This window comes from Phyllostomus hastatus, unplaced genomic scaffold, assembly GCF_019186645.2.
Source record: "Phyllostomus hastatus isolate PE091 unplaced genomic scaffold, TTU_PhHast_1.1 phas_scaffold_78, whole genome shotgun sequence".
NCBI classification, from domain to species: Eukaryota; Metazoa; Chordata; class Mammalia; order Chiroptera; family Phyllostomidae; genus Phyllostomus; species Phyllostomus hastatus.
In genome coordinates, this window is record NW_025334041.1 from 22,945,665 (window position 1) to 22,968,618 (window position 22,954).

At 34.1% G+C, this 22,954-nt stretch overlaps 1 protein-coding gene across 1 annotated transcript in view; it reads left to right on the forward strand.

Annotated features, from left to right (window-relative positions):
- VWDE (von Willebrand factor D and EGF domains) overlaps positions 1-22,954 on the forward strand; it is a 64,075-nt gene that overhangs the window by 13,263 nt on the left and 27,858 nt on the right. Inside the window, 10 exon segments of the mRNA XM_045827252.1 lie at positions 1,359-1,424; positions 4,493-4,740; positions 5,302-5,391; positions 6,487-6,631; positions 10,445-10,662; positions 10,903-10,976; positions 12,369-12,639; positions 16,116-16,324; positions 16,474-17,435; positions 19,929-20,065. Coding sequence (XP_045683208.1) covers positions 1,359-1,424; positions 4,493-4,740; positions 5,302-5,391; positions 6,487-6,631; positions 10,445-10,662; positions 10,903-10,976; positions 12,369-12,639; positions 16,116-16,324; positions 16,474-17,435; positions 19,929-20,065 — 2,420 coding nt within the window.

Below are 22,954 nucleotides of genomic sequence, written 5' to 3' on the forward strand. Positions count from 1 at the left end.
TACATAGTTCTTCCAGAAAAATAAAGATGAGTGACTACATCTACACTCCTTCAGGCTAGCATTATTCTGTAACAAAAACCAGATAGAGAAAGTAGAAGACAAGAGAGGTATGGAACAATATCCCTCAAGAATATAAATGCACTGACTTCATCATCTAGTTGGAAAATTCAATGGAATCCACAAAACAGCTACTGGAGCTATTAAATGAGGTTAGCAATGCTGAAAGAAAAAGGTCAACAGGCAAAATCAGTTATATTTCTTTATACTTGCAATGAAAAGTTAGAAATTTTGCGTAAAAGACCAATAATAGTACCAGATATATAAAATACTCAGCAATAAATATGGAAAAAATGTACATGAACTATAAAGTTAAAACTGTAAAATTTTGCTAACAGAAATTACTGAAGGCCTAAAATAATGGAATGATAAACCATGTCCATAAAAATCAAAAGACTCAGTGTTAAGATGCCAGTTCTCCTCAAAATACATAGCTCCAAAAAAGTCCTAATCAATATTCCAGCAAGCTTTTGTGTGTGTATGGAAATTAACAAGTTTATTATAAAATTTATTTGGACACAGAAAGTACCTATAATCCCTAAACTACTTTAACAAGGAATAAAATTGGACAATTTACATTATCTGACTGTCAGACTCATTCTAAAGTTACAGTAATCTACAGAGTGTTATATTAGCATCAAGATAGACAAATAGATCAATGGAAAAGAAAAGAGAGTCCCAAAATAAACCAGCATTGGCATTGGATTTACAAGCATCATCATGATAGTTGTTGAGATATTTCTGTAATCCTGTGCATGACTATGAGGAAGGCAATTTCCAAGGAACTGAAAACTGTGTATAAATTTCTGGAGATTGTAGTGTTTCATTACTTAATGCAGACTAAAATTTAGAAAACAAGATACAGAAGCTACAATAATTTCAAAATATAAACCCAAATTATCTATTTGATATAATCCTGAAAAGAGAAAAAAATTGTTATAAAAAAAAGGAATGTTTTGCCCTGACTGGTGTGGCTCAATGGACTGAGTGCCAGCCTGTGAACCAAAGGGTCGCTGGTTTGATTCCCAGTCAGGGCACATGCCTGGGTTGTGAGCCAGGTGCCCCTGTGTGGGGCACTAGGGCATGCAAGGGGCAACCACACATTAATGCATCTCTCCTTCTCTCTCCCCCTCCCTTCCCCTCTCTCTAAAAATAAATAAATAAAACCTCCAAAAAAGGAATGTTTTAGTCTGCATTAAAATGTGCCTCTCTGAAGAATTGTAATCTCATACACATCATATATAAATATATTTATATCTTTATGTTCAATTGGGTAAATATAAAATATCAACCTTTTGCAGCTGTTTCTGATGCAAAGGTACACCCATGCGGCCCTGATGAAATTGAAATAGGAGGTGACTGTGTTCGTAAGTATCAGATTGTATTTTTAATAATGTATTTATAAACTAATAATTTCAACAGGCTTTTATGTTCTGTGACTTACTTTAGATGTTGAATTATGATAACATCCAGCTTAGTGGATATCAAAAAAAAAATCACTTTATTATACCTTTAAGAAATAGTACTGGAATCAGCAAAGGTGCAGACTTGCACGTGTTCATACCCTATAGATGTGTGTGTTTATTGGTAGAGTCTTTTCATGGGAAAATTTAGCAATTTATCTCAACAACCTTAAAAGTCCACATGTATTTGTTCCCAGCAATTTGACTTCCAAAAATCTAGTTTAGAGAAATATTTAAAGAAGTGTGCAGGCACAGTATTTATAATAGCATTTTCCTAATAATATGGAACAATTGTAACTACCCTGTAAGTACTAGCTGACTCAATATTTTTGATGTATCCATAATGATAAAATATTCTGTAAATAATATTAAAATGCAGGAATACATTCTTTGACATTAGTAGATACTCATGATATACTGAAACTGAGAAATCAGATTATTCACCACAATCTCATTTTTATCTTCTAGGAATGATTGCATTTGTACCAATAAGTCTAGAAAGATACACCAAAAGTGTTAATGTGGTCATAATTTTTCTTTCCTTTTTAATTTACAAATTTCATTTTCTAACTTAGTTAAAATTTTTGTCATTTCACATATTAAGAAATCCCCTGCTATAATATTCCTGAAGACAAATCACATGAAGTAGATTGTCTGATTAAACTTATGACATGTTCCTAAAGGATGGGCAGAAATCAAAATTACTTATGGAAACATTAGCCTTTTTCTGGCAACTGTTGGCCAGATGTAATATTCTAAGTGAATATGGGATTGCTGACATATAATTAATATATTTAACAAAAAAAATTATGGTGAAATAAGCCATAATGACGTAAAACAAATTAGGATAGATTATCTAACATTTAGATATCATGCTTAAAAATTAATATAATTTGTCTTCAAATAATTTTTATCATAATCTTGAAATTAATACTCTAAGTAACTTTTCTATGTTCTATTTTAGTTGTAAGTGAATTTTCCAGTCCCCTTTTCTAGCATTCTTTAAACAATCTAATGTTTTATGGGAGAGTCTCAGTGAAATTAAACCCTGTAATTTAAGTTAAGAGAATAAGGAAATATTCCTAATAATAGTAACTTTAACCATAAAGTATAATTGTTTGGCTATTCTGCATAACAGGTTTGGATTATCTTTATCATACACATATATTATAGTGAAATTACTTTCCTTCCTTGAATAAGCAATAAATTTAAGATCCTTGTTATGAAATTTAGAATCTTTATGCAATTAACTGGAAAAAAATGCTATACAAAATCATACACAATTTGCACAAGTAACACTTGCATAAAAATGAGTAAAAAGTTAAGTTTCATGATAAAAAAGACTATATTAACATATTTAGCATATACTAACAGCAGAGTTAACAATGCAATAAAAATGGACTTTTCAAGCAGAAATAATTTACATGTCATTTTTGAAAACTATAAGTTCCTTTTAACAAATTTTCTTTGCTACACTGTTCCAAGCAATGATCAGCTCACCCAGATAGTTGATACTACTTAAAATGTTGATTCCAAAAATTTAATTTTCATGAGTTACTTAATTTTAGTCATTTTTCATTTCTTATTCCTAATAATTATTTCTGTAGTTTTTCTCCATTTAAAAATAAATTCAACTTATTTTTCTTAGTTTAATATTTTTACTCAGATACATTTTTAAAAAATCAATTCATACTCATTAGTAGTCTATTATTTCCTTCAAGTCTGAATATGATGATATGGCTTAATGTTTAATAAAATATTTATTATTTAGTTTAATTTGAGATATGAGGTTTTGTAATCTGATATCTAACAAAATAACACTAAGATATTTAAAAATACATAAGGTGCCCCCTATGCACACATTTAGGTTAAACTGTCATAATTTTTCAAAATCTACATTACAGAACTGAAAAATTTATATTTTGATTATCATGTATATCATAACAAATCTATACATTTTAGGACATTTTAAAATCTTTTAAAATTTATCAAGTAATTTTGTCTTTTCTTAAACAACAAAATATTTAAAAACTTATTTAGAAACATTTTAGATTTTCAAATTTAATCTTGCAAATGCCCAAAGATAAAAATTATAAAATTTCTCTAAGTTCCTGGAGGAATCTTTGTACATTTTAACCTCAGAAAAATGAAAGAAATAAGACTATTTTTTAACAGTGGTCTATTTCAGTGAGACAGTATAATCACTTCCATCAGGAACAGTTCTTTTAACCCAGAGTAATGAAGAGTTGTGTTGTAAGAGTAAATTATAAGGGTAAAATAGTAAGTCATTTGATTTTACATTATAGTGACTATTTTTCTTTTTTTTTAAACAAATGCCCTTTTTTTAAGATTTTATTTATTTATTTTTAGGGAGGGAAGGGGGAGAGAGAGAGAGAGAGAGAGATCAATGTGCAGTTGCTGGGGGTTATGGCCTGCAACCCAAGAATGTACCCTGGCTGGGAATCGAACCTGGGACACTTTGGTTCCCAGACCGCACTCAATCCACTGAGCTATGCCAGCCAGGGCTGTGACTATTTTTCTTGATAACAAAAATTATAATGTAGAAAACCTAAATTATTTTTGTTTGTTTTATCTTTTAGAAAAGGTAATAGCTTAAAAAAGGTAAATTAGTTTTTTGTTCAAGAGCTAGACTTTTTCAAGTGTAGACGTATTCAACGTACATTCATAAAAGCTCACTTGGCTGATAAATTTCTGTTATCAATATTTATATGATTATGGGTAAAAATAAGAATGTGTTACTTTGCTAGAGATTATTTTTCCTGTAAATGTGTTTTTTCTCTTATTTATACATATGTATTTTTATTTTTTCTAATTTTATTTTAATCATTGTTCAAGTACAGTTATTTTCTCTTATTATAAATCCATGAGTTCGTCTTTGTGAGCTTTTGCCATAAACCAGTGTCCTTTTTTTGAAATGCCCAACTACAAATTATGCATTTTTCTCCCACCAGGCCAGCTGTCTGCCTCATTGCCACCACCACCTCCAGGAAGGCCCGAGGTTGTGGCAGAGCTGATTGAGTCCAGGGTTTTCTGCAGGTGTGCTTTTGATGTTTCCCCTGCAAACAACTCAGTGGGATTCCTCATAGTTTGGTCTAGGCTTTCTTCTCAGGAAATCAAAGAGGAGCTGAAGCAGGAGACCACAGTTCAGGCATTCTCTCTGTTAGAAGTGGACGGCGTCAATCTCAGACTGGGAGACAGGGTATGTTCAAAAACAGTTGGGTTTTCTATCCTTTTTATGAATGTATTAACTTGCAAAATGGATTTCTAAATCATATCCTAAACTAGTTTTTGTCCCCATAATCTAATACACTAACGTTTTTCTTTTCCTTTTTTCCTTGGTAATTGTGCCAACTCCACTGATAACTGGATGAGTCAGTGATCTTAGTGACTTGGGAGTATTTGCTTCCAGCAATTCGCTGATTATTACTGATGAAACCTTATAACTTTATAACTCTTTCTGGTCATAAATGATATGCTTTTATTCTATAAATAATATTCCATTTTTTTACAATGATATCACTTAGTATCCACTTTTAAATACATCTTAAATACAAAGTCTACAATTTTTATTGATTTTGAATAATGACTACTTTATAAAAATGGAATTTTTCTCAATTTTTAAATGAGTTTTTAAATGTTTTAGTTTATCTTTTAAATGCCGCCTACCAAGAATTAAAATTAGGTACTTAAGTGTAATAATTTACACATATTTTCTCCATAATGTTATTGCTAAATAATTATTTGTTAATGATATTTACAGATATTCTGTACAGCTTCCATCTTTTTCTTGGAGAACCCACATGTAAAAAGTTTAGCCATTGAAAGCCGAGAATTCTTTGCAGGCATTAAGGTACGTAGCAGTGGAGATGGATCAGAAAGATGACTCCTCTAAAACAGCGTTTTCTTTTTTTTTAATCCTTCTCATTTGTTTTCTTCATAGTTGTTAGGTTTTCTTAGTGTCTGACTTCAGGACTGTAAAAATACTGTAAAAATAAAGATTTACAATCAATGAAAATGTCAGGACCTCATAGAACTCAAAACCAGTACAAAGCTTATTCCTGAATGAAGACCACTCAGACACAACATGGACCAGGGGAAAGAGTGAGAAAAGTGAACTACATTGTCAGAAGAGCATAGTCACAGTGGGAGGGGAAGTAGAGCTTAGACCTTGGAAACACAGAACCTTTGGGTCTACTTTGGTGAGAACTCAATAGACTATGAGGATTAGCAGTCAGCCACCAGGGAATTTCTGATTAGAGTAACAGTGAGAGTATTCTGTACTAAGAACCATCTGTTTTGAAAGCTAGCCAAGAACCAAGACTGCATAAAAACTTTCTGCCTCAACAAGTAATTCATCTATGAACTAGGATAGGGATTAGACCTAGATTTCAGCACTCACTAACTCCAGCTGTGGAAAGCAGAAGCTGTGAAATAAGCTGAAGATTGAGACATTTCAGTGATGTCTCAATATTTTGACTTTGGTGATGATAATATTTTGACTTTGGTGTTAAAAGCAATTGGATGTATAACTTATATCAGGGATGATATTAATCCCTAAAGATGAATAGACTCTTCCATAGCATGCCAGTAAACATCGGCACAAAAAGGGACAAGTACAGGAACCCTCCTGTCTCCTTTACTCTGCAGTGCCCACCACAGAACCGGAATCACTAGGAACAGGCTCCAACCAGACTGACTGCCACATGTCAGAGAACCAAACACCCAAACTCAGAGCAGTGCAGCAACTCCATGCATTATTCTGTGTGTTGCTGCTGTTTTTAAGAGTTTGGTTTTAATTGATCTTGTGTAATTAAAAATTCCAGTGTTTAAGTCATTACTAACAGCTCATTTAACAAACACATGACCCATTGAGAAAAACATCCTTTCAAAATTACATCATAAATTCTATTTTTACATGACTGCTCTGTGTATTTTCCTGTACCAGTTACAACCTGAATTGAGCACTATATCAGAAGATGGAAAAGAATACCAGCTGAGGATTGAGAGCACAGTTCCTATCATTTGTTCTGAGTTCGGTGAGCTTGATCAGGAATGCAAAATCTCATTAAAACTGAAAACCGTTGATCAAGGTAATATACTAAGTCCATTCATTTTTATTCTTAGATTTCAAATGATAACTAACGCTTTTTTAAACTCACTGAAGTGTTCTCATATAAGTCATTGTGTTACAGGTTTACATCGCATTACAGCTCAATCATATTAATGACACTGAATCACATTTATGATTGCCAGAGCAATCCATATTGAGTCCACGTTTATCCCTCCTGGGCTCAAAGTATAAATTTAAAAGAAAATAATGAACAATATCCTCCTCCTGCTCCTTCTCCTTTTTCTCCTCTACCTTTTTTTTCTTCTGCTTATCTTCCTGTTTATTCTTCTCTCAGCTTCATTTTCAGGGACTGAAGAACAAAGTGCTCTTTAAGATTTTCCACATCATATCAAATGAGTGAGGGGTGATAAGTTATGCTAAAAGTTCAAGCCTCTGCACCGTGGATCTCATAATGCATTCTCTGTAATTCTCTCCCTAGCATAAGCTTATGTATAAGATCTTTAAAAAGTTTTTCTATTTATTAAAGCCCTAGAAGAGAACATAGGTAGGAAAATCTCAGATATTTCATGCAGAAACTTTTTTACTGACATGTCTCCTAGAGCAAGGGACATAAAGGAAAGAATAAACAAATGGGACCTCATCAAAATAAAAAGCTTTTGCACAGGTAAAGAAAACAGTATCAAAATAAAAAGAGAACCAACTGTATGGGAAGACATATTTGCCAATGATACCTCAGACAAGGGTTTAATCTCCAAAATATATAAAGAACTTACACTACTCCACTCTAAGAAGACAAGGAATCCAATTAAAAAATGGACAAAGGACTTGAACAGACACTTCTCCAAGGAGGACATACAGAAGATCCAAAGACACGTGAAACAATGTTCAATATCGCTAGCTACCAGAGAGATGCAAATTACAACCACAATGAGATACCACTTCACACCAGTCAGAATGGCCATCATAAACAAAGCAACAAACAACAAGTGTTGGAGAGGTTGTGGAGAAAAGGGGACCCTAGTGCACTGTTGGTGGGACTGCAGACTGGTACAACCACTATGGAAAGCAGTATGGAACTTCCTCAGAAAACTAAAAATGGATCTGTCTTTTGCCCCTGCAATTCCACTGCTGGGTCTATATCCTAAGAACACTAAAACACCAATACAAAAGAACCTTTCCACCCCGATGTTCATAGCAGCACAATTTACAATAGCTAGGTGCTGGAAGCAACCTAGATGCCCATCAGTAAATGAATGGATCCAAAAACTATGGTACATTTACACAATGGAATTCTATGCAGCAGAAAGAAAGAAGGAGCTCTTACCCTTTGCAACAGCATGGATGGAACTGGAAAGCATTATGCTAAGCGAAAAGAGCCAGGCAGTGAAAAACAAACACCATATGATCTCACCTTTAACAGGAACCTAAATAACAAAACAAAGAGACAAGCAAAATATAACCAAAGTCACTGAAATAGGGGACAGACTGACAGTAACCAGAGGGGAGAGAAGAGGGAATTTCAGGGGAGAATGGGAAGGGTTTACAGGAACAAATTTAAAGGACACATGGACAAAAGCTAGGGGGAGGGTGGTAATGGGAGGGAAGTGGGGAGGGTTGGGTGGGTGGGCTGGAATGGGAATAAAAGGGAGAAAACTGTACTTGAACAATGATTAAAATAAAACTTAAAAAAAGAATAAAGAATAAAGATTTTGAATGGTGAGGTTTTAAACACACACACACACAAAAGTTTTTCTATTTAATTTACTAATTCTATAGATTGCACTTCACATGGCCACATGTATGTCACCGTCACAGCCATACATACCTGAAATTCTTCCACAGAAAAAGAGAATAAGGGCACAAACCATGTGTGCCAGTTATAGGACTGACTGGGTTCTTTTGCCTTCCTACATCTCTGAAGCAGAGCCTAAAGCATGTTAAGATATACATAATTTAAAATATAACATTTAAGAGAGATTATAATTCTGTTACCATACATTTCAGCATAAGAGATAAAATTTCATTTAGTAAATACACCAAATAAAATGTATCTAGGTCTTCATGTCTATGTTATTCCTAATTAAATCAGGGAAATAAAAGGATAAAAATGCTATGGGAGAGAAAGTCTCATGGGAATGGTGCACCCAGGAAAAGAGATGGTATGGAGGCCAAAAGAGGAATCGAAAGGCTATTCCAAGATACTTGACAGTAAACAGGTTTAGTAGACAATACCCAGCTACCCAGTTACATGGTAGCTCCTGCTACCATGAGCAACTCTATATTTTGAAATACAGCCCACAAGCATGAAATCAAACCCTCTGTCCCAGGCAGTTTTACACAGTCCTACTTCAGTCTGCCTCTGAAAAGCATTATGCAAATTGTACTACAGTTTATGAGGCTGAAAGAAGAGTGGTTATTGATATTTCAAATTATATTAGGCAAAGGTTTCTTTCCGTTACAAATATACTTTTAACTATATTTGCATGCTCTCAATTCTTTCAACAAATCAAGCATTGCTTATAGTGACATAAAACAGCCTGAATGTATTCCTATTATTTTAGAATTTTGCATGTTTTTATTCTTTGTCAATTAAATATGATTTTCTTTGTTTTTCCTGGAGGAAAATTTCTGGATTTTATTCTAGATATGAATCATTGCATAGGAACTTCTTTTGTGTATTTTCAGTACATCTCTACTTTCATTACAAGAAACTTGGTGTCTCCGAGTCTATTTCTGCAAAGACTCTACTGCTTTTTCATAGACTTAAGAACAATACTTGGCCCTCATACCATAAACCAAGCAAAATTATGGCAGGGACTATATCAAAGTTGGGTATATTCTATATTTACTTTAGGGAATAGTTTAACAGTTTGGATGTTTCTGTTATTTGTAAGTGCTTGATAAACACATGTATTCCTAGAAAAAAATGCATGAAGAGAAGCTTTTTTCCCCCAGGAATTTTGAACTTAGTGCAGTCTACCTATGTCAGAGAAATATAATTTCACACCTAAAAATGATGTGTGCAAAAAAGAGAGTTTTTAACAACTGTCTTCCTCCTTGATTCTCAGAAGGATTTTGCAATTATTAATCATGTGCGTGAGCAAACTTTCCTTGTAGACACTTGTTAGAGGATTCTATCCTTTTAGTTTCATTAGGCAAATTCCACAAGTTCCTTTTCATCAGTCACCATTTCCTTTCCAAATTGTTTTTTCTTATTCTTGGCTCCATAGGCAAGGAAGTATCTTGGGGTTCTGACTAGACTGGGATGTTTGAGAGGTAAAAAGAGGTAGAGAATTTATTACTAGTGTGGAATTACCTTAATTTGTTTTGATTTTTCTGTTTTTTAAGATGGTGAACCCTGTACCAATAATCATAGCTGCCATTCAATAGGTGGAACATGAGTGCAAGCCCTAAGACATGTTAAGACAGCCTGGACCCAAGGCCCAATTCTCAGGCAGAAAAAAAATCAATCTATGCTACTTAGTGTTAAAATTATAACTTTTTTACAGAAACAAAGACAAATTTTATACATTGCTTTTGAATTTTATATATTGCTTTTTGAATTTTATCTACTGCATATGGATTTAAAACTTTATTGAAAATAGTAATATGCATGTACAAATATATGTTTATATTAAAATCGACTATTCATAAAGATCAGGTAGAGTTCAACAGCTCTGCTTTTATTTAGACAAAAATCACAACTGCATTATTTTAAGAAAACTTAAGAAAAATCTCTCAATTTAATGTTTCATCTTAATCAACTGATCACATGCTTTGGTTGGTATATTTTGTCAGGAAAATCCTCCATGTATTTTTTGTTATAACATAGGTGAAGCACAACTAGGCTTGAATCTGGCACTGTCTTCCTGTCATGTGGACCTTCATCAGACATCACCCTGTGCTAACGGGACCTGCAGCCGTGCTCTTGTGCACTACACCGCTGTAACGGATTTTCTTCAAGATGGAGACAGAGTCACAGACGTTACGGTGGAACCTGTAGTTAGCGAGGATTTCCTGTGGAACAGCTACATTCCAGGCAGCATTCAGGTCAACAAATAAAAAAAAATACCTTTATAACTTAAGCTTTAAAAATATGTATATTTTATCATTGTATCTTGAAAACTTTACATTTCAAATTTTTTAAATATTTCAATTTTAAAATTTTATTTTCAGTAACTCTGATAAAAAGAATTAATTAAGAACATACTGAGATCACTAAGCAATTTAATGGATATTACTAAATAGCAATTAATGATAATATTTACAGAAAATATTTTTACTTTTAAGATCAGAGTAAAGGATGTCCCAACTGCCTACTGCTATTCATTCACTGACCCACATATAATTACATTTGATGGCAGGTAATTTCCTCAAAGATTTTTTCTTTTAATAGTTTGTGTTTCTTTACATTTTGTTGTTTTCTTTTTAAAAAATCATTGTATGTTATTATCTCTTAGTCCAATTCACTGAAAGATTAAAAGGAAGGCATTTATGAACATTACTGCATTGTTTCAAAATACTAATTTAGGTGTGTGGAATATTTTTTCTTTAAAATCTATTTTTTAGTGAATATATGGATTAGCAGTGAGGCTAAATTTATAAAAATGAGGATTCTTACAAATACAGACACTCATTTTACTTTTGCCATTTATTTTTAATAATGATTAAATTACTTTCTCTAGATATATATAATATATTGCATTTCTATGTGATACTGAAATAATCTTTAAGGTTTGAGGCAAGATGGTTAAACTAACACATTATAATTATTTAAAGATCTAATCACTTCTAATTCATGGCAAGGATACTCAGGGGAAAACCTATTGTAAATTATGGATACCTGGATTATGGATATTTGCCTCTGGAACTTAAAGTAAAATGGACAAATGACTGAAAAGAAATACAAGTGATCTTACTAATAATATCTGCATAGAAGGATTTAATTCAGTTATACTATTCTGGGGAATTTATGACTTTAAAATGTCCCTAAAGAAAATGATATGAACACATCATTCTTGAGTCAAAATTTCCTTCATGATGCAAGGTAATTTATTCTTTTACAAAATTATAATGTGACCATTGTCAGTAAAATTATTCAATATTAGCACACAGACGCAGATGCCCTCCGATAACAAACGATACTCACAAAGTTTGAACAAGTGCGAAAAGTTTATAGGAACAGATTCCACATGCAAGAACCCTTTGTGGTTATAATTTAAAACTTAGATGTTTCAGAGGAAAAACCTCATGGAAGTATAATGGTGACTAATTTAATATATTATAATCCATCAAGATTAATTGTGCAACCACTAAGTGACAAGCCATGTTCTAAATGCTGGGAGGTATGGCAGTGATGAGACAAACATACTCTACCCTCATGGAACTTACCTTTGTAAAGGTGAAGTAGATATGCACAGTTAATAAATAAATATATAGTATATCTGAGAAAGATAGGTATTATGAAAGAAATGAGAGCGAGGTGGAAAGAGAAAGCTGGAAGCAGGAGTTGAGAGAATTGTTGAAAGGGTAGCAGAATCATGGAGAGATTTAGGTGGCTATCACTACATACTTCCTTCAGTGCTCTACAAAAAAATGCTCATGATATATAAACTTATCAGAAATACAGATTTTTAGTTCTTGCAGGGAAGTGTATTGAATGCATATAAATAAATTTAACACACATTTTGGTTTGTAACATACTGTTGTGACATTTTATACCAATTCTTAATGAAATTGACTTTTGTTAATGATAGGGTATATGATAATTTCAAGACTGGAACGTTTGTGCTTTATAAGAGTATGTCACGTGATTTTGAAGTCCATGTACGTCAGTGGAACTGTGGAAGCCTTCATTATCCTGTGTCGTGTAACTGTGGGTTTGTTGCCAAAGAAGAAGGTGATGTAATTACTCTCGATATGTGTGGAGGTCAGCTGCGTGAATCACAGCCATATTTATTTGTAAAGAGCCAAGATGAAACCAGCAATGTCAAAATAAGTGAATCTTACCTAGGAAGAAAAGTCACAGTATGTATGACTGTTATTATTATTTTTAAAAGATTTTATTTATTTATTTATTTATTTTTAGAGAGGGGGGAAGGGAAGGAGAAAGAAAGGAAGAGAAATAACAATGTGTGGTTGCCTCTCACGCCCTTGACTGGGAACCTAACCCACAACCCAGGCATGTGACCTGACCAAGAATTGAACTAGCGACCCTTTGAGTTACAAGCTGGTGCTCAATGTGTTGAGCCACACCAGCCAGGGCTGTATGATTATTATTAAAATAAAATTTTCTTTGTCTCTACATATTTTAGATTTATCCTGAACTTTTCATCTCTATTATATTAAAAATTATCATTTTCAATATTAGGATTTTTTCCCAAGGAAATAACATTTAGATTAACACTTAACTTAGAAGGAGTAAAATACTTTACCACTGACCACACACAAATAGACACCATAGTTAAAACTTTGTCAAATCTAAACTTTCCTATTTAAGACTTCAATATAATTGTGTGGATTAGTCATAAAGATTATTTTTGAGACTGCCTGATAAATGATATACTAAAGATCAAATATATAATTAAAATAAATATTCAGAAACAGCTAGTCAGTTTTCAAAGTGAATACAGATGGTTCTGCCTGAGGAATAGGCTGGTAGACACATGGAAGACATTAGAAAAACAAGAATATTGAAGATTACCCAGTAATTATTTTTTAAATGATATTTCATATCTGTGAGCTAACTATTTATATTTTAAAGTCATCTTCCCTTCAGCTTCCAACAAAGTAAATTCCAGGTAAATAAAATTTTAATTGAACTGAAAGCAGTAGGTGAATGAAGGGGAATGTTTTTATAACATTGTGGTGAGCAAGAATTTTTAGCACAACTTTATATATTTGAATTCCATCATCAAAAACCAAACTATAAATCAAAAGCTGGGAAAATATTTGCTACATATAAAAAACACAGTTAATACAGAAAACACTTATTCATAACTAATGTATAATCAGCTCTCCAATTGTAATGAGCAAGTAATATAAACAAGCAATTCATAAAAGAAATAAAATTGATAAGAATGTCCAAAAGTATAAATAACCAAAAATATAAAAATTTCAACTTCATTAGTAATGAAAGAAATGCAGATCATACATTTACCATACAATATTGGCAAGAGTAACTAGTATAGCCTTTCCAAGAAAAAAAGTATGTGTGTGTATGTACGTGTATATGTATGTATATATATATATATATATATATATGAGGTGTGTCTGGAAAAATTCCAACCATTGTTAATATAACAAGAGTGGTTTTCGTGACATCACTGTAACCTGGTAGCCAAGGAGAGTGGACTGGAATGCACATCCATGAACAATGACTTCACTGTACTAGTCAGTGAGGGCAGCAGATGTCATTGAATGAACATGTGTACTGTGTGGCCGTCTCATTAGAAATGACTGAGTGAGTAGATCAATGGATCTGCATCAAATTTTGCATTAAGCTTGAACATTCCTCCATGGAAACTATTCTGATGATTCAGAAGGCTGCAGTTATGGCCAACTGGTGACTGGCAGCTTCATCACAGGCAATATGCCTGCTCACATATCACATCTTATGCAGAGTTTTTGGTGAAACATTAAGTCACCGAGGTGACTCAGCCCCGCACAGCTCAGATTTGGCACCCTGCAACTTCTGGCTTTTCCCAAAACTAAAATCACCTTTAAAAGGGAAGAGATTTCAGACTATTGCTGAGATTCAGGAAAATACAACAGAGCGATTGGAAGAACTGTGTGAGGTCCCACGGTGCCTACTCTGAAGAGGACTGAGGCAACATTGTCCTATGTACAATGTTTCTGGTATCTTGTATCTTCTTCAATAAATGTCTCTATTTCTCATATTGTATTGCTGGATACTTTCTGGACAGATCTCGTCTCATATATATGTGTGTGTATGTATGTATATATGTATATATGTAGGTATATATATGTATATACACCTATATATAAATGGAAACTATGCATGTCATTTTTAAGGAAATGTTACTTCTGAAAACTTACAATAAAATAATTAAGGATGTGCAGAACCCCAGTGATGTGCATTGCATCTCTTTTCTTAAGAAAGGAAAGTTAATAAAGGATGAATAAAAGAGTTTAACCAAAACCCTAAATATAGTGATGTCCTATAACAGAACATTTTGTAGTCATGAAAATTTTGGAGGACCTGTGTATTTATTGACAGGAAAAGAAATCAATGACATACAGGAGAAGTGTTCAAAGAATTTGCACCAAGATCCTAACATTAGCTACCTCAGATTGAGTAGTAATATGAAATTTGATTGCTTTTAAAATGATTTTCTGTAATGAACACCATTTTTTCTAAAAAGAAGAAAATGCAATTTTTAAATCTAAAAAAATTAAAAGAGGAAGTAGAATTGGAAGAACAGACACACATGATTTTTTGGTGAGAGAGGTTCTCAATGCATGTATCCAAGTCCCTGATCTGGGAGTGCGACACTCCTGAGAGGAGGATCACAGTTAGATGACACAGCCCATTAGGATGATTCAACAACTCCCCTGCTCACAATCCCAACTCCCTGAGCAACATCCTGGTTATAATTTGGCTTGTGATTCTCTTGTATATTGGCAGCAAGAGAATGCTGATTAGGAATATGTACCCTTCTGGAATTACATTTATATGTGTAAATCAATTACTCAGCAGTCTAGGTCAATATCAAATAATTACTATCAGAGACATTACATGGTAAATATTATTCTCAACATTTATAGCTGTTGTAATTGTATAAAATGCCTCACTTTAGTTTGCATATTTAAAGACAGAAGTGCAAACAAAATGTCTAAATAAAAGGATCAATGTGGAGATGAAATTTCAAGTCAGTAAAATGCAAAAAGCCATTATTTTGGCATATAGCATTAGAAGGAAAAGTGTATAGTATAAGGAAAAATCAGCATTTCATTTTTCTTTTTTTTAAGATTTTATTTATTTATTTTTAGAGAGGGAACAGAGGGAGAGAGAGAGAGAGAGAGATAGAGAGAGAGAGAGAGAAACATCAATGTGTGGTTGCTGGGGCTATGGCCTGCAACCCAGGCATGTGCCCTGACTGGGAATTGAACCTGCGATGCTTTGGTTCACAGCCCGTGCTCAATCCACTGAGCTACACCAGCCAGGGGCTCATTTTTCTTTTATATTAAGGGAATAAATAAAATTGTTTCATATTCTTCAATAGTAGTTTTTTTCTATTTTTTAAAAAAATTTTATTTATTTATTTTTAGAGAGGGAAGAGGGGGAGAGAAAGATAAACATCAATGTGTGGTTGCTGGGGGCCATGGCCTGCAACCTAGGCATGTGCCCTGACTGGGAATCGAACCTGCCATGCCTGGTTCGCAGCCCATGCTCAATCCACTGAGCTATGCCAGCCAGGGCAGTAGTTTTTTTCTTAATCTATATTGAATATTATTTTAAACGACTTATTTCTCTGTTCCAGATCTGGTTTTCTTCCGGAGCATTTATCCGTGCCGATCTTAGTGAATGGGGCATGAGTTTAACAGTCAGAGCCCCTAGTTCAGATTACAGAAGCACCTTGGGACTTTGTGGCACCTTTGATGAAGACCCAGAAAATGACTTCCATGACAAAAGTGGAATCAAAATTGATCAAACTTTTAATAATTGTGTTGCTTTTATTAATGAATGGAGGTAAGAAAGTAAATTATTCTCACTGGTTATTGTATTAATATTTGAAGTAAGATGAGTGGTGACTCAGCACTCTGCTTTTTTTGCAACACCTCACTGGGAAAAAATGTTTTTGTCCAAATTACTGTTCTTTTCTGTTTTCCGTCTTCAAGGATTTTGCCAGGAAAAAGCATGTTTGACACAATGCAGATTCCTCTGCCATCCCCTGGAAAACGACCCTACTGCAGCTGCTCCGCGGACAGCACCTCATTGTATCCATCTTCTACTCTTCTGGTCGCTGTTTCTCAGTCCGACATTGGTTCAGATTGCAGAGACTTCACACACGTTAAATTTTCTTCCTTGATACCAGTACTAGATGTCACCTCTAAATATATTAATTCAGAAGCTATTGTCCAAGGAATAAAGCATACATCTCAAGAAGAAAATAATTGGAGTTTCTCTCAAGAAAAAAAGCACAAGAACCTAACCCAACTGGGCTTCAATTTTCAACTATATCCTGAGAATGAGAAACAAGACGCACCAAAAGCTTTGGGCAATGGGACACGCACGCGAGACTGGGCTAGCCACAGCCGAGAAACAGGGCGGCGCCAAACAAACAGATCGGAACGGCACAGTTTATATGAGTTTCTTCCTTTGTTCGCTTTCCAAAGTCTCAGCCAGAGGGACCTAGAAGACTTTACTTATTTTTTCCCTGAGGACCATACCGAGGATGTCCAGCAAGAGTTTGTCCCCACGTGGCCCACACCCTCCGGCTTGACGGAATACAGCACCTTGGCCCTATGTCAGCAGACTCTAGCCAACTCCAGCTTAGGAAGGCACTGTCTCGCCTTTCTTGGCAAGAGACTAGACAGCATTATAGATATGTGTGTTAAGGATGTCCTCCTAAAAGATGACCTTACCTGGGCAGAAGCAGGTGTGGCCCTTCTAGAAAATGAATGTGAAAGGAGGATTTTGGAAGCGGGGAACTATGACACAGAAGAATATGCCAAATCAATCGAAGACATCGTCTTGGTACTGAAGTGCCCCAATTTATGCAGTGGCAATGGGCAGTGTATGCAGTGGGGATGCCTATGTTCCCCAGGCTTTAGTTCCTACGACTGCAGTGGCTCACACGGTAAGTGATACTCTCCAGCTGCAATGTTGGGAATATACATGATTATGAAAATATCTTTGTTCTTTTAGCAGAGTTGTTCAGATAATATAGGGGAGGAAACAAGTTATATTAACTAATACATTAATAATTTTCCAAAAGTGTCACATCTTATTCAGAGTAAAAGCAGAAGCACTTATAAGATAGCCTCTAAGGCACAATGTCATCTCACACACAATGTCTGTCAAAACTCTTCCTTACTCTTATCGTCCTCACTCATTCCATTCCCCCAGTTGGGCCTCTGTGCTGTTCCTTGAAAATGTGGGGTTCCCTTGACCTTGGGCTTGGCACACAGCTGGGCCCTCTACTAGCAGTACTAGCAGAGAATAAGTTTTTCTAGAACTCAAATTTAGTATTTTTAAACACTGCATTTATAATGTTTTGCTAATTATACTAATTTGTTCAATTTTTTCTCTAACCCATCTATGTGGAACTATTTTCTCTCAAAATATTAGCAAAAGAAATTTTTGGAATCAATTTGATTCCATTATCCAGTAAACCAATAACTCCTGATTTTCCTCCTACCCCCACCACTCTGTGCTTTCCCAACTGCAGAACTGCCTATCTCACTAAATGCAAAATTTATTTCCCTAATTGTTCACATTAAAAATTTGTAGTTGCCCTGGCTGGCATAGCTCAGTGGATTGAACTCAGGCTGCGAACCAAAGTGTCGCAGGTTCGATCCCCAGCCACGGTACATGCCTGGGTTGCAGGCTATAACCCCCAGCAACCGTACAGTGATGTTTCTCTCTCTCTCTCTCTCTATCTCCCTCCCTTCCCTCTCTAAAAATAAATCAATAAAATCTTTAACAAAATTTTTGTAGTCATTTTGACTATTTTCTCTCATACCTGATGTGTAATCCATCTGCAAATCCATGAGTTAATCCATTAACAAATTCATTAGCAAATCCATCTCTAGCTTCAAAAATATTGTATCTCTTTTCCTGTTATAAATTTAATCCAAACCACCCTTATCTCCCACCTGGATTATTACAGATTTTCTCAATATTGATGCTATTCAGCAGCTAAAGGGGTTCCTTTGAAATGTATATCAGACCCTATTACCCCTCTGCATAATTCCCACTAATGGCTCTCCATCTCCTTCCAAGTAAAAGCCATAGTCTCAACTACAGCCTAGAAGAACGTACAATAATCTGAGGTTCCTCTCTCATGGAAATCATCTACAGTTCTCCCTGTAGCTCACTGCTGTCCAATGGACATTTGCTCATTTCCAGAGGCCAAGCCTGCTCCTACCTCAGGACCTACGTACTTACGGATACCTCTGACTGAACCATTCTTCCACCACATGTCTCTATGACTGACTTCCTTCTCTTTGTTCAAACATCCAATTACAAGAGAATCCTTTCATCGTCCTTCAGAATGAAGTACATTTTCTAACATAACCTTATAGTCTTTGTCCCTTTTAATATAGTTAACTTACTTTTTCTCCATAGATATGAATGTAATATACTTTAATTTTAATAGATTTATGTAATGTAGTACTTTATTTTTTCACTTGTTTATTTCTTGTCTTCTCATATTATAAGTTACATGAGGGCAAGAACTGTTTTGTTCATTGCTATATTCTCAATACCTAGAATAATACCAGAAAAATAGAAGTTGCTCAGCAATTGTTTGTTGAATATATGAAAGAATAAGCTAACATTTTTAAAAATTATGAATGTGGTTAGGATTCTGAGTACACATAACTTATAATTTTGTATCCTATTGCTAGTAAAGTTATATGAGCTTAGATTTTGCCAGTACTTAGACAAAAGACTCAATTACTTTCACCTAACTGCATTTATCTATTTTGACAACCAGATCCTGCTTGTATAGATAATATGTGACCTTACCAAGAACAGAGATATAACCATGTGAAGGTCAATTAACTCTGACTACTAGAAGAAATTTTGGGGGGTTGAGAGGTACCCCTAAGATTATGGTATTGTGTAGAATAGCAATAATACACAAAAATATCAACCATACTAGAATAGGGGCAGACATGAATTTTGATAACTCTTTCTAAAGCTTAAAATAAGGATTTAAAAATTTCAATATAGTACATTGCTAACTACACTATTTTATTACACAAGTATTTTTCCTATAACACATCTCTATGGCACAAACCAAAATAGCAAAATCCAAACATAGGCCATTGTAATAGTAATTTCTCAATTCTTGCCCTTCATTGACATTAACATTAATTAAACTTGTATATTTTAGGGAATGATAGAGTCTGTAATAATATTTTTATTGGTTTGGTGGTAGACAACACTTTTGTAAATATCAGGTCACTCTTAACATTAAATAGTTTAATTAATGTCCTGAGTAATATTTGGAATAGACTTTAAAATATTATTTTACATTTTTTTAAAAATTTGGGCTTTGAAAGTAATTAATTTTAATCTAAAATTAAAGAAAATATGTCTTATTTTATTATTGTATTTCCCAAAGACAAGGCTCCTGAGATTATAGAGCTTGAGAATGCTGGCTTCTGTAATGTCCGAAAATACAACTGTATGATGGTGAGAGTTTTCGGTCGAGGCTTCAAAGAATCACCTTCATTTAAATGTGAAGTCACTAAACTGCAGGTATGTTAATTACAGAGTTGAAAAACAAGTTTATGAGTTATTCAGATTAATTTTATTTTGGATTAATTTGGTGTGTCAATAATCAACACAATCCCTAAGTATCATATCCACATATAAACAGGAAAATGATTAAGTTGCTTAACCTTTAAATTTCCTTATATGTTAATTCTATTTAACTATTCTATATAATTTTTATTGAGGTATTGGCTCACTATTTCACTCATATTAAGAAATTGAAAGAACATCAGGGTTAATATGTAAGCTTCTCTATTTCTTAAAATGTAAAAACATGAAGAATGGTTTTAATTTAAGAGTTCCTGCATTAATTATAGGATATAGAAGTAGGAACAATTCCATTTGCAAAGTGCTCAACCTTTATATTTCCCTTACTGTGAATTTCATACTGGAAAAATATAAATTTTGAGGCTACAAGAATCAGACATGATCACTCAGTTTGAATATTGGTATATCAAATTGTATCTTATTTTTAATGATTTTCATATAGCTTTATTTTTCTTTATTCAAGTGGAATTTTATTTTAAGGAAAGCTTTTTGAATTTCTAAAATATGATTTACTGAAAACTTAAAACAGTGAATCATATTTTAACACTGTTTTTACTTTTTCTCCAAACTGATGAAGTCAAATGGGATTCTGAGACTGAAAATTTACAGGAGAAAATGTTTTGTATGTGCTTTTTTTCAAGTATTTATACTCAAGAAGTATGGTTATCTCAAGACTTTATAGGTGTAATTTTTCTAAATGAGTCATGTAATATTTTAATGCCAATGAAATAACAAGGCACAATAGTAATATAATGTATATATAAATGTATTCACTTCAGTGAATATCACTCAGGCGAGCAGACATTTTATTTTTCTTGGCAGAATAAATCAAATGGCACCACTCTACTATTAAGTGATTTGCCAAGAGAGAATTTTATAGGTTTATATTCTTTTAGAAAGTACACTTTGTACTTCCTTTTAGACATATTTGCTGTGATATCTATTCTCATACCACATCTCTCCTCCAAACATCTGATAAAGAGACTACATTCTGGAATTCTCTAACAGACTATACAGAGCTATAGAAAGAAATATATGTTCACTAGTCAAAAACAAACAGATCAGCTATTTTCTTTTGCACCCTGTTCATTGTGTTTATGTATTTCATTTGTAATACAGTTGGGCTTACTGTTAAACATTTGTATTCCACCTTTTTTTTCACTTTTTTTATTGTTCTTCAAGTACAGTTGTCTCCATTTCCCCCCACCCCAGCCATCCACACTTCCCACCCATGATCCTACCCACCTTTGGTTTTGTCCATGTGTCCTTTATACTTGTTCCTGAAAACCCTTCCTCCTTTCCCCCACATTATCCACTCCCACTTCCCCTCTCGTTACTGTCAGTTTGTTCTTAATTTCAATGTCTCTGGTTATATTTTGCTTGCTTGTTTGTTTTGTTGATTAGGTTCCACTTCTGGGTGAAATCATATGGTATTTGTCTTTCACCACCTGGCTTATTTCACTTAGTATAATGCTCTCCAGTTCCATCTTGAATTTCCTCCACACTCCAGCTGATTTTAGTTATTTGCTTACTTGGAAGGTATGAAAAACCTCATCATGGTTCTAAGAATTGGTGTCATACAAAATATGGACACAGAGAATGTCCCTGTCTTCTCATCCCTACCTCCCCCTTTCCATCATCCTTTCATTCCATCCCATTCTGATCCATCCCTGGAAGGTATCCATTCTTATTATCTTCTGGTACAGTCTTACTGTTTTCTTTTGTATCAATACTAAGGCAAAAAAAAGCATCTATAAGATACATCCCTTCTCTTTTACATGAAGGGTAGCATATTATAGATGCTTTTTTCTACCTTTGCAGTAGTAATTTTAAATAACTTTGTGGTTAAAGATTAAATCGCACAATCATTTCCTTTATTCCCTCCTGGAAAAACAGCCAGGCCTCTACAGAATCTCATTTTAAATTATTTAAGGGGTTAAATTCAAGTTGTTATCCTAGAAATGAAGGCCACATCATGATCTGGCTCTTGACTATTTTTGAAGGCATGGACCTCCTTGCACGCACACTAACATCTCATGTTGATCAATGCATCCCTGTCCTTTCGCATGCTAGCTAGTCCCTGCAGCCACGCCGAGTCACACTCTCCATTTCTGCTCTCAGTGTCCATGGAGTCTCCATTTCTTACTTTCAGGAAGAAAAGTACTGTTTCCTTTTTGGAGTCTTCTTTGTGCTGGCTAGATTTAGTGTCTTCTTTCTCTGTCATTATACCTTTATTTTTAAATTTTGGTTATAGCAATAATAAAAATGTTTTATTTGTCATTTCCTGTATTATGTCTTTTCATAAGCCTATCCCCAGCACACACAAATATCCACAAAATATTAATAAGTAGAAAAGAAAGAAAACCTTATTTGTTCTTATTTTGGGTAGGCTCCTCCAAACAGAGGGGTGGAAATAATCCCTGTATTCCCAGTCATTGGCTGGAGTCTTATTTCAACACACAAAAGCTAAAGAGCCTATACCCATCTAAGTGTCAATATCCGGACAACCCCCAAGACATTGTTGTCAATCCCCCTCTGCTAGAGGGAAACTACTGATATATCTGATAGGCCAGACTCTATATCCCCCTTAATTATGGAAATTTGCACTGAAACCCACTCTCAATGATCAAATCTTTAGCAAGATAGTGTCTACTAGCCACAGTTTAGTGTGTTCTTGCATTCCATGCCTTTCCCTACTGACCTACAATATTGGAGTATCAGCAAATTCTATGACCATTTCTGAGTGATTAAAATGCATTCTACAGCCATAAATTTTTTTAAAGTCTAAATCTAAAGTTTGGGATTAAAATAAATCCTTTAGGTTTC